At 45.5% G+C, this 12,267-nt stretch overlaps 2 protein-coding genes across 4 annotated transcripts in view; one reads left to right on the top strand and one right to left on the bottom strand.

Annotated features, from left to right (window-relative positions):
• Window positions 1-381, bottom strand: part of gstcd (glutathione S-transferase, C-terminal domain containing) — a 178,533-nt gene extending 178,152 nt beyond the window's left edge. For both annotated transcript variants that reach the window (XR_013497443.1, XM_078209242.1), the window contains exon 1: window positions 306-381. The gene's annotated coding sequence lies outside the window, so the exon portion shown is untranslated. The remainder of the gene's footprint in view (window positions 1-305) is intronic.
• Window positions 382-400: 19 nt separating this feature from the next.
• Window positions 401-11,726, top strand: ints12 (integrator complex subunit 12). Of its 2 annotated transcripts, none has more exons than XM_078209328.1 (7): window positions 401-478; window positions 592-747; window positions 4,742-4,894; window positions 5,246-5,427; window positions 8,603-8,762; window positions 9,514-9,657; window positions 10,474-11,726. In XM_078209328.1, the coding sequence occupies exons 2-7, from the start codon at window positions 595-597 to the stop codon at window positions 11,035-11,037; spliced, it is 1,356 nt and encodes a 451-aa protein (XP_078065454.1). In that variant the 5' UTR covers window positions 401-478; window positions 592-594; the 3' UTR covers window positions 11,038-11,726. The 2 variants fall into 2 exon arrangements, with proteins under 2 accessions (XP_078065454.1, XP_078065445.1); XM_078209319.1 differs by having other exon boundaries at window positions 9,514-9,663.
• Window positions 11,727-12,267: the final 541 nt, after the last annotated feature.

Below are 12,267 nucleotides of genomic sequence, written 5' to 3'. Positions count from 1 at the left end.
TCCAAGCCGGGAATCGAACCCGGGTCCCTGGCGCTGTGAGGCAGCAGCGCTAACCACTGTGCCACCGCGTGAATAAGAAAGATGATCATTCAGAGATCTAGCAGCTGCTTTATAGGTTCCAATACCCCATAGAAATGATGTATAGGTCCTAATATTCCATAAAAATGATGTATAGGTACTAATATCCCAAAGATATGATGTATAGGTATTAATATTCCATAGATATGATTTATAGCTAACGGTATCCCATAGAAATTACTTATAAATACCAGTATCCACCCCCAACCACTCATATTCCTAATTACCTGAAATCCACCGAAAGCAGCCTCTTGCTTAACAGGGGGACCCAATTGAGGGATGGACCGGATGTTACCCGTTGCTAGGACCCAAAGGCCGGGGACGGATATCGAGGTGGGACCGGAAGTGGTACGAAGCAGATGCTGAGGGAGTGCTGTGGTGATATTAGGGGATCGCTGAGGTTGGAGCAGTGACATTACTGACCTGTGAACACTCAGTTATATTAATGTCAGCCGGGATTCTCCCCTCCCCCTCTCTTTAATCATATCTTCTCTTCTTCCCTCACGTTTGCAGAGCATGGCTGTCCCCAACCTGGAGCTGGACCCCCTCTTCCTGAAAGCCCTGGGTTACCTCCACTCCAAAAGCAAAGACTCGGCAGAGAAGCTCAAAGCCCTGCTGGATGAGACCTTGGCCAGAGGCAGCGATTCCAGCTTTCGACAGACACCGAAGGTACACTTTTGCCTCACATCAAAGTAAAACTTGACAGCACTTGGAATGTTTTTAGAATAGAACTCTTACAGTGTAGAAGGAGGCCATTCAGCCCATTGAGCCTGCACCGACCACAATCCCACCCAGCCCTATTCTCGTAACCCCACACAATTACCCTGCTAATCCCACTGACACTAAGGGTCAATTTAGCATGGCCAATCCACCTAACCAACACATCTTTGGAGTGAGGGAGGAAACCGGAGCACCCGGAGGAAACCCACACAGACACGGGGAGAATGTGCAAACTCTGCAAAGACTGTCACCCGAGGCCGGAATTGAACCCGGGTCCCTGGCGCTGAGAGCCAGCAGTGCTAACCACTGTCCCACTGTGCCGCCCTAATTTTGATTGAAACCCTTCCAAGTGCTCATCTTTGGATTGTGAATCAGGTTTGGGGAGGGTGTGTCTCTGATTAAAAAGTCTCACCAAGAGAGTGAAGATGAACATTGGCTGAAGCTTCTTTATACAGACTTGATTGCTGAAGTGCCAAATGCTTTGTCACAGGGAGTGCATAAGGCAGAGGCCACTGCGTTCTTAAAGGGAGCGCTATGGTGAGAGTGCAGCACAGTGGGGGTGATTAATAAAAACGGAACTTGCGAGTATTCAGTGGGTCAGGCACTATCTGTGGGCAGAGCGAAAAGAGTTAATGTTTCAGGCTGATGATCCTTTGTCAGAGTAGGATCAATTTAAAGTCAAGTTTATTAATTAGTCACAAGTAGGCTTACATTAACACTGCAATGCAGTTACTGTGAACTTCCGCTGGTCGCCACACTCCGGCGCCTGTTCAGGTACACTGAGGGAGAATTTAGCATGGCCAACCCACCTAACCCACACATCGGGGGAGGAAACCGGAGCACCCGGAGGAAATCCATGCAGACACGGGGAGAATGTGCAGACTCCACGCAGACAGTGACCCAAGCCGGGAATCGGACCCGGGTCTCTGGCGCTATGAGGCAGCAGTGCTAACCACTGTGCCACCGTGCCTGACCCTTTGTCATCTAAACTCAACATTGTCTCTATTCTTTGGGTGGAGAACTGGCTTGGCCATAGGAGACAGAGGGTAGCGGTCGAAGGGTCTTTTTCCGGCTGGAGATCTGTGACCAGTGGTGTTCCGCAGGGCTCTGTACTGGGACCTCTGCTATTTGTGATATATATAAATGATTTGGAAGAAGGTGTAACTGGTGTTATCAGCAAGTTTGTGGATGACACGAAGATGGCTGGACTTGCGGATAGCGATGAGCATTGTCGGGCAATACAGCAGGATATAGATAGGTTGGAAAATTGGGCGGAGAGGTGGCAGATGGAATTTAATCCGGATAAATGCGAAGTGATGCATTTTGGAAGAAATAATGTAAGGAGGAGTTATACAATAAATGGCAGAGTCATCAAGAGTATAGAAACACAGAGGGACCTAGGTGTGCAAGTCCACAAATCCTTGAAGGTGGCAACACAGGTGGAGAAGGTGGTGAAGAAGGCATATGGTATGCTTGCCTTTATAGGACGGGGTATAGAGTATAAAAGCTGGAGTCTGATGATGCAGCTGTATAGAACGCTGGTTAGGCCACATTTGGAGTACTGCGTCCAGTTCTGGTCGCCGCACTACCAGAAGGACGTGGAGGCATTAGAGAGAGTGCAGAGAAGATTTACCAGGATGTTGCCTGGTATGGAGGGTCTTAGCTATGAGGAGAGATTGGGTAAACTGGGGTTGTTCTCCCTGGAAAGACGGAGAATGAGGGGAGATCTAATAGAGGTATACAAGATTATGAAGGGGATAGATAGGGTGAACGGTGGGAAGCTTTTTCCCAGATCAGAAATGACGATCACGAGGGGTCACGGGCTCAAGGTGAGAAGGGCGAAGTATAACTCGGGTATCAGAGGGATGTTTTTTTACACAGAGGGTGGTGGGGGCCTGGAATGCGCTGCCAAGTAGGGTGGTGGAGGCAGGCACGCTGACATCGTTTAAGACTTACCTGGATAGTCACATGAGCAGCCTGGAAATGGAGGAACACAAACGATTGGTCTAGTTGGACCAAGGAGCGGCACAGGCTTGGAGGGCCGAAGGGCCTGTTTCCTGTGCTGTACTGTTCTTTGTTCTTTCCCCGCGGATGCTGCCAGACCTGCTGAGATTTTCCAGCATTTTCTGTTTTTGTTTCAGATTCCAGCATCCGCAGTATTTTGCTTTTATCATAGAAACCTCAGAGGAGGTTTTCTGTCTTAATCCCTTGACTGGGATTGGTGTTTTAAATGGACAAATGCAAGGATATTGGAAACCAAATGTTGAATTATGCCTCAGATTCTGAGCATTTGTTTCATGAAAGTGCTGCTATATAATTTCTAATCATACATTTTATCATGTCATATGTGATATATCACATATGTGATTTGTGATATATCATCAGAAATGGTACAAAGGGAGCCATATGAAATATATACAATTAGGTTTTTACCTTAGAAAGGCAGTTAGAAACTGCAATCTCATCTCGAAAAACCACATACACTCTGAGTGTCATTATTTGTGAGGTGGCCACTGGAAACTTCATCTATCGATGTGAGGAACATTACTAGTGTCTAAAGAATCTTAATTTTATATTTGTTTTTGCTACTGTTATACACCCACCCACATTGTCTGTACCTTTAAGACCTGGCTGGTTGTAGGGATTCGCATTCTAATTAGTATTCTGACACTTGATTTCTGTGTCTTTGTGCACTGTTTGAGAGCACATTTCCACTCCATCTGACGAAGGAGCAGCGCTCCGAAAGCTTATGGTATTTGCTACCAAATAAACCTGTTGGACTTTAACCTGGTGTTGTGAGACTTCTTACTGTGTTCACCCCAGTCCAACGCCGGCATCTCCACATCATGAATACATTACACACCCAGGCATAACCAGCTTCTGAGATATGCCTCCTGATCTTTGCATGCCTTCATGTCATGCAGCATAAGGGAGGCAGTGGCATAATGGTATTGTCACTGGACTAGTAATCCAGAGACCCAGGAGTCTGGACGTATCATCGAGCACATGTAGTTTCCTGTGACACAATCGGATTTATATAGATACTTTGTGTTATTGATTTCGACCATCATTGTGGTACCTCTTGGAAATCCTGAGGTATCTCTAAATTGTCAGACTGCTTGGCCACTTCCAGCATTGGATGAGCAGAAGTTTCTTCTGCCTTAATTTTGGAAGGACCAAAGTCTTCAGCCCCCACCAAAAACATTATTCACCAACCAAATCCCTCCCCTGACAACTGTCTGAGGCTAAGCCAGCATGTTCACAGTTTTGGTGCCCTATTTGACCAGATGATGAGCTTCCAGCCGCACGCCAGCACCATCGCTAAAACCACCTATTTCACCTTGTAACATCGCATGACTCCAGCCTTGCCTCAACTTATCTGTTACTGAAATCCTCTTGCATGCATTTGTTATCGCCGGACTTGCTTATTCCAGAATACTCCTGGCCAGTGTCCCACATTTTACCCTCCATAAACCGGAAGTCACCCTGTTGCATCTCATCCTGTCGCCTCTGTGCTTGCTGACAGCATTGGCTCATCATTAAGTAGCATCTCAATTAAAAATTTCCTCCTTGTTTTCAAATCCTTCAATGGTCCTAGCCATGTTCAGCAGAAATCTGTGCTCCTAATTATGGCCTCTCTTGAATTTCTCTGGTTTTAATAACTCAACCATTGGCAGACTTCATCTTCCAAGGTCCCAAGTTCTGGAATTCCTTGCCTAACCCCTCTCTAGTTCTCTTGTCTCCTTCTGTAAAATCTGTTCCTTTGGCCAAGCTTTTGCTCAGGTGTCCTACTTGTCTGGCCCTCTGACAGATGTTATTAATTCTTCTGTGAAGTGCCATGGAACATTCCACCAAAGTTAAGGGCACTACATAAGTACCAGTTGTTGTTGTGGCCAACTGACTTGTCTTGGTTCAGTACATTGACGCATACTCCTTGGCCTAGGAAGTTGAAACACCGAAGGTAACCACCAGTTCCAAATCCAGCTCGACAAAGCAGGAGTCCAAAGCAACCTCGTCTCTCTCATCGGGCAACAATGGCAAACCCAGCTCCAGTGAAAAAATCAAGAAGGAAGCTGAGAAGAGACCAGCTGAAAAGGTACGAAGTTTCAGGCCACATTAGTTCTCCAAGGACCTTTATTCACAAAAGCTGTTTATTGAACACAAGGGAGTTTAGATTATTGACAATGAATTGTAAATAATACGAATTGGAGCAATAAAACTTAAATTTCAGCTTGGAAGCATGTGAGCAATAAAATGACCAATTTTGTCCTGAGGAAAGTTGTTGTATAGTTCAAGATCAGTTGTAACATGATTTGATCTTAAATTCGCTGGTCTGCATTTTTCCCTAAAACAAATAATATAAACATTTAAGGGGACTGTTCTCTGTCTTAATTTGTGATAAATTAACCGATTGGCTAACCCTGTGGATCTTTCCAACTTTTGAAAGATTAAACTAGACTCCCTGGAGGGAGTTGACCCCCAGAAAAAAGCCAGGCTGGAGAAAACAGAGAATCGATCTTCTCCTATCACTGTTCAGTCCAGCAAAGAGCTGCCGATGCCTGACCTACCCGGCTTCGAGAGCGCGGAGGATTTTGCCATGGAAATGGGACTGGCGTGTGTCGTGTGTCGGTATGAGAGATTCGTATTTTTATGGAATGATCGCCTGGATCTTTGCACACATGCCAAGATCAATTGTAGCGATCAAACGCTACACCCTAGCTATAACTGTAACACTACATTCTGCACTCTCTCCTTTCCTTCTCTATGAACAGTATGCTTTGTATAGTGCGCAAGAAACAATACTTTTCACTGTATACTAATGCATGTGACAATAAATCAAATCAAATAATATAGAGTTAAAGGTGGCCGGAGTGGGAGGATAATTAGACTAAAGCGCATGGGGTTGATTCGTTCCCTATTTTAAATCTGTGCATTCTGTGCTTGCTCTTACTCTTTCCAACATAAACTCCAAAGTTCACATTTCTAATGAAAGCTGGCTAAGTAAATGTGTCCCATTCTAATTGCACCCATTTGCCAATACAATGTTGTTGTGATTCCTCTATTTATCTGATTTTCTCTATCTGGGATTTTCCTGCCCCACCCGCCAGGGGAATCGTAGCAGGCGGGGGGGGGGGGGGGGGGGCCAGCGGAACATGCAAAGGTCCGTTCACCTCGGGCAGGATTTTCTGGTTTTGGGGCGAAAGTAGCCAGAAAATCCCGTCCATAAACTTTGGCGTTGTTCAAGAGGTGGGTAGATTTTGAGGTGTGGAAATCAAAGGTTACAGCAGAAGGATAAACCGGAGGAGCAAGAAGGCCTTCCTCTGCTTAATCTTAGTGATCTCAATGTGGCCCACATCCATCCTAACTGTAGATACTGCTGAGTTAATGTAAGTATGGAGTCTGTATAGGATAGCTATGACTTTCCTTTCTCACCCCTTCCAGTTATTTCTGAAAGGAGACAATTGAGAATGCAAAACACTTTGGAAATGATGCCAAAAGCACTAAGTCAACTTGATCAAAACCTTTAAGATCCTGAGGGGCCTTTACAGGGTGGATGTGGTGATGATGCTTCCTCTTGTCGGAGAGTCTAGAACATGGTGTCAATGGTAAAAATAAGGAGATGCTGACAGAGATGAGGATAGTTTATTTTCTTGGAGGGTTGAGTGTCTTTGGAACTCCTCCTCAAAAAAACAGTGGAAACAAAACAGAGTCTGAATATTTTTAAGGCAGAGTTAGATTCTTGATTCACAACAGGGTGAAAGATTATTGGGATGAGGCAGGAATATGAGGTTGAGGTTATAATGAGATCAGCCATGATCTACTTGAATGGTGGAGCAGGCTTGAGGGGCAGAATGGCCCATTCATAGAATCATCGAATCCCTCCACTGCAGAAGGAGGCCATTCGGCCCATCGAGTCTGCACCAACCACAATCCCACCCAGGCCCTATTCCTGTCACCCCACATATTTACCCTGCTAATCCCCGTGATACTGTGGGCAATTTAGCATGGCCAATCAACCTAACCCGCACACCTTTGGACTGTCGGAGGAAACCCACACAGACACGGGGAGAATGTGCAAACTGCACACACCCGAGGCTGGAATTGAAGCCAGGTCCCTGGCGCTGAGAGGCAGCAGTGCTCCTGCTCCTAATTTGTATGTTTGCATAAGTTCCAGGATAACCTTTGTGTTTTGGTGACCAGAAAGATGTACGGTTCAGAAAATGAAGGCTGAGAAGTTGTTTGTGCATATTTGTAATACATGTGTGTATTCTAAATCAATATTGTGTAGCATTCACATGACTTTAAACAACTGAGAGCACACTTCATATTTAATTGTAGAGTAGTGTTGGGTACATTCCACAGTTAATTATAAAGTAACCTTATGACAAGGTGTAGTTTCAACATCTTCCCAAACAAATCTTTGAATGTTGCTTTGAGAACTTTAAGTGGGCTTGTGACAGTGAAGGAATCCACAAGAAAGTGAAAATTGAGGCATGTTCCATAGTGCGAGCCACGAGTGGAGGTGTGATAGATGTCGAGTGGGGCAGTGCATTTTTACCGACTTTGTTAGGACTTGTCTTTCCCTCTAGCCTGGCTGTAACAGAATTGGGTAAAATGAAACTGGACAGCTGCAGCGCTGCACTCACAGCACACATCATCATTTGGCAGCCTCAACGAAACAGCTGGGCAGTTTATTCCATTTTGATACGCAGAGGATTTACAGCATTTCAGAAAGATTACGGATCAAATTTTGCATTGCTCAGTAGTTGCTGCGACAAGTCATTTTTGCCCTTATCTGTGCCCTTCAATTAAAATAACATTCCCAAGCACTTCTGTCATACCGGTTTTCACAGCTATGCAGCTGAAATAGAATCCCCAGCAATTTATGAATCCGGTCTGTAGCCCAGTGTTCCACTTATTCCACCGTCTGGAAATCATCATGCTGAAGAATTAGGCAGCACGGTGGCACAGTGGTTAGCACTCCTGTCTCACAGCGCCAGGGACCCAGGTTCGATTCTGACCTCGGATCACTGTCTGTGTGGAGTTTGCACGTTCTCCCCGTGTCTGCGTGGGTTTCTTCCCAGTGCTCCGGTTTCCTCCCACGGTCCACAGATGTGCAGGTTATGTTGACTGGCCATGGAAAATTGCCCCTTAGTGTCAGGGAGACTAACAGAGTAGATATGTGGGGTTAAGTGGATAGGGTCTGGGTGGGATTAAGGTCGGTGAAGACTAGATGGGCCAAATGCGTCCTTCTGCACTGTAGGGATTCTATGTAACTGAATGTAATATCTTCAAGGGCGGCACGGTGGCACAGTGGTTAGCACTGCTGCCTCACAGCTCCAGGGACCTGGGTTCGATTTCCGGCTTGGGTCACTGCCTGTGTGGCGTTTGCACGTTCTCCCCGTGTCTGCGTGGGTTTCCTCCGGGTGCTCCGGTTTCCTCCCACAGTCTGAAAGACATGCAAGTTAGGTTGATTGGTCGTGCTAAATTGCCCCTTAGTGTCCCAGGATGTGTAGGTTAGAGGGATTAGCGGGGTAAATGTGTGGGGTTGTGAGGATAGGGCCTGGGGTGGGATTATTGTCGGTGCAGACTCGATGGGCCGAATGGTCTCCTTCTGTACTGTAGGGTTTCTATGATTAGTGACATTCAGTCTACTATTATTGAGGAATAATCTGTACATTGCGCTGTAAAAGGCACAATTCATTGATATAATACCGTGTACATTTTAACAGGATAAGATAGTTTGTTAAGTTTTTAATGGCACTAGTAATTACTGGTGAACTGTTTCCTCCTTTATTTACAGCCAGATGACTGTGACCTCAGGCAATCAGCTGGTTGAATGTCAAGAATGCCACAACCTTTACCACCAAGACTGCCATAAACCCCAAGTGACGGACAAGGATGTGAATGACCCACGGCTAGTCTGGTATTGTGCTCGCTGTACAAGGCAGATGAAGAAAATGGTAAGAGGTTTTGTTTCCAGTCGGCAAATATAACCGCTCCAGAGTACTTGGTGATGTTGACTTTAGCAGATGCGCCACAGAGGATGATAATATTAAACATAACTCACTGACTAAAATATAGTGATGGTGGGCCATAGAACGGTAAGTTGAGAGAAATAAACAGTTGTCCAATGTTCCAGAATAGTGTGATGACGTGAACGAGGAAAATTGTAAAATATTTCAATGGTTGAAGTCAGACTCGGTGACATTTACTATGGCGTATGAGGAATGGTTGAGGACTCTGGGTCTGTACTCATTGGAGTTTAGAAGGACGAGGGGGGATCCTATTGAAACTTACAGGATACTGCGAGGCCCGGATAGAGTGGACGTGGAGAGAATGTTTCCACTAGTAGGAAAAACTAGAACCAGAGGGCACAGCCTCCGGCTAAAGGGACGATCCTTTAAAACAGAGATGAGGAGGAATTTCTTCAGCCAGAGAGTGGTGAGTCTGTGGAACTCTTTGCCACAGAAGGTTGTGGAGGCCGGGTCACTGAGTGTATTTAAGACAGAGATAGATAGATTCTTGATTTAATAAGGGGATCAGGGGTTATGGGGAAAAGGCAGGAGAATGGGGATGAGAAAAAAATCAGCCATGATTGAATGGAAGAGCAGACTTAATGGGCCGAGTGGCTTAATTCTGCTCCTATGTCTTATGATCTAACAAATTCTGATGAGTATGTTCACCATGGAATATTTTTTTAATTATTCTCAGGCACAGAAGACACAAAAGGCTGCTCCAAAAGCTGCCAGCTCAGTTGCCAACACAGCTCCCTCAGTGAAGGACCCCTTGGTGAAGAAACCTGAAATGAAACTGAAACAAGAAGTGACCACGTTTCAGGCGTTCAAGAGAACTGAAGTAAAGGTGCAGTCACTGCCGTTTGTACAAGTTATCTTTGCTGATGATGGTGGCCAGCTAAAATTATCACCCAGTGTATTCCTCCTTAAGCTTAAGACTTGTTAGCTTTCCTTTATGAAAGGGGATTTCGTTCCTAAGGAGGTAAATCAGTGAATCTACTAATTCAGTCTACTCTGAATTATCAGATAGTTTGAATGACCAGGTAATGTTTTTGCCTTGCTAACCAAGAAATTACTTTCAAATTATCAAGAGTCCACAGTAAGATACAAGAAGCATACAGCAGTCAATTTTCCACGGAGTCACAGCCAATAATAGTAGAATAGAATCACAGAATCCTACAGTGCAGAAGGAGGACATTCGGCCCATCGAGTCTGCACCGATCACACTCCCAAATGGGCCCCATCCCCACAACCCCATGCATTTACCCTAGCTAATATCCCTGACACTAAGGGGCAATTTAGCAAGGCCAATCCACCTAACCCGCACATCTTTGGTCTTTCGGACTGTGGGAGGAAACTGGAGCACCCGGGGGAAACCCATGCAGACGCAGGGAGAATGTGCAAACTCCACACAGACGGTGACCCAAGCCGGGAATCGAACCCGGGTCCCTGGCGCTGTGAGGCAGCAGTGCTAACCACTGTGCGACCCAATGTTCAGTCTTCTAGTCTTCAGCTGAAGCAGGGCTAAGAGAACTAGCTGTGTTAAGGAATGATTATAAAGTAATGCCCACAGTCTTGTTAGCAATACTGTATTTTCAAACTGCTCAAAACTATTCTTTTGTGGATTAAGACAATTTATTTTCTGCGTGTTTTGCAGGCATCCTCATCTGTTTCTGGGAATTCCACCAATTCTAATACCACCTCCTCTTCTGTTAGTGGTCTCACAGGATGGGCTGCGTTTGGAGCTAAAACATCTGCTGCAGCACCATCCACAACTAAGCTGGGGTCATCTGTGCAAAGCACCAGTGGGAAGCCTGCTACATCCTCTACCAATCAAAAAGCAGTGGGTCTGTCTGGACTGGCAACTTCTAAAGCAGGGCTGGGGTCAAAAATGACCACAGGCATTAACTCCAGCACTGCACCCATTAAGCCACCCCCTCCCCTAACTCTGGGGAAACCAGGCCTCAACCGCTCTTCCAGCAACGACAATGTTAGCAAAGTCGGGCTGACTGGGCCAGGGAGCAGTGGCATCCAGTCCAGCAGTGGGAATGGAGGGGGCACCGTAACCGGTACTGGTGGCAACAACGGCGCCAAAACGCCCACCGAAACAGTCAATCCTTCTGTCGTCAAGCTGCCAACATCTCAAGAGTCGCAGCTTAACGCTATGAAACGGCTCCAGATGGTAAAGAAGAAAGCAGCACAGAAGAAACTTAAAAAATGAATGGTAAATGCCTGAACGGTCGCGGTTCTCTGTTGCCTTTTGGCTCTGCACAGAAAAGCAGGCGCCCTCATCGTTGGCAAGGAAACCAACAAACTTGCGCCCTTGGATTTGCCCTTGTACACTGAGACGTCTCTTCCAGGTTTTCTTCCCAAGATTTGTTTTGTGAGCAGTGACAAAAGAGCACAATCTTCTCCTGCCCCGCAAAGACTTCCTGAAATGTACCCGGTATTGGTGGTTGAGAGAGAGGACTTTTATTGTTCTTAAAATTCTGCTGCTTTACACTCGATGTATTGAAAGCGCAGAAACTTTGACACGTGGGAATCAAGAGATCACACTGATGTGCGCCAGAGAACTCATGAAAATAATTTTATAAATTGACAATTTTTAACAATTTCCTGCCAGCCTTTTTAAAAATATCAATGGATGAGTTTTAAAAGCTGCTGAATCGGGCTCTGCTTTGCTTCTCAAATATGTTCTGAAGCAGGCCTAACTGATTTGAGACCCAGCAGACGATGGGTGATCTCGAGTGTTAAGCAGCCCTGTGTCCAACTGTGTGGAAGACCGCGTGCGCTACTCGTTGCTAAACAGCAGAGACCTTCTTTCTGGACTCATCCCGCAGTCTAGCAGACGGAGGAAAGGGAAACTTCCTCTGAAATCTTTAGCAGCTTGAATTCTCGAGAGGCCAGAAAGGTTTTTTTTTTGCCCTTCTCAAAAATAAATCTTGAAAGTTGTGAGAGACCAGTTTACTGTGATGTTAAAAACAAGGGATTCTGTGTCAAGTGGACCTTTTTTATATTTGCATATTTTGTCTTGTGTATATTAATATGAATGGAGACGTTGGCTCCATTTGGTGAACTGCACTGGTATTAAAAAAGAGAATTAAAGTTGAGCCATGTAATTGTTTTCTGTGCTGTACAGTGGAAATTTGCTCTGGAAGGACATAGGAATTAGGAGCAGAAGTAGGCAAATTCAGCCCTTTGAGTCCCCTCTACCATTCAATTAGATCATGGCTGATCTCTCTCTGGTCTCAAATCCACCTCCCCATCCGTTCCCCATATTCCCTTATCCCTTTTTTTTATTAGAAATATATCTATCTCCTGGAAACCACTCAACGGTTCATACTCCAAGAACTTGGCATTGATAAGGCAACTTATATATCCTCAGTGAACTCTACAATGCTTTACAACCAATTACTCCTGGATGGTGGGAAGCACCCAGTTTGCACACACG

Source organism: Mustelus asterias, chromosome 1 (assembly GCF_964213995.1).
Source record: "Mustelus asterias chromosome 1, sMusAst1.hap1.1, whole genome shotgun sequence".
NCBI lineage: Eukaryota > Metazoa > Chordata > Chondrichthyes > Carcharhiniformes > Triakidae > Mustelus > Mustelus asterias.
The sequence above is the reverse complement of the archived record's forward strand: the minus strand, read 5'-3'. Positions and strand labels throughout refer to the sequence as shown.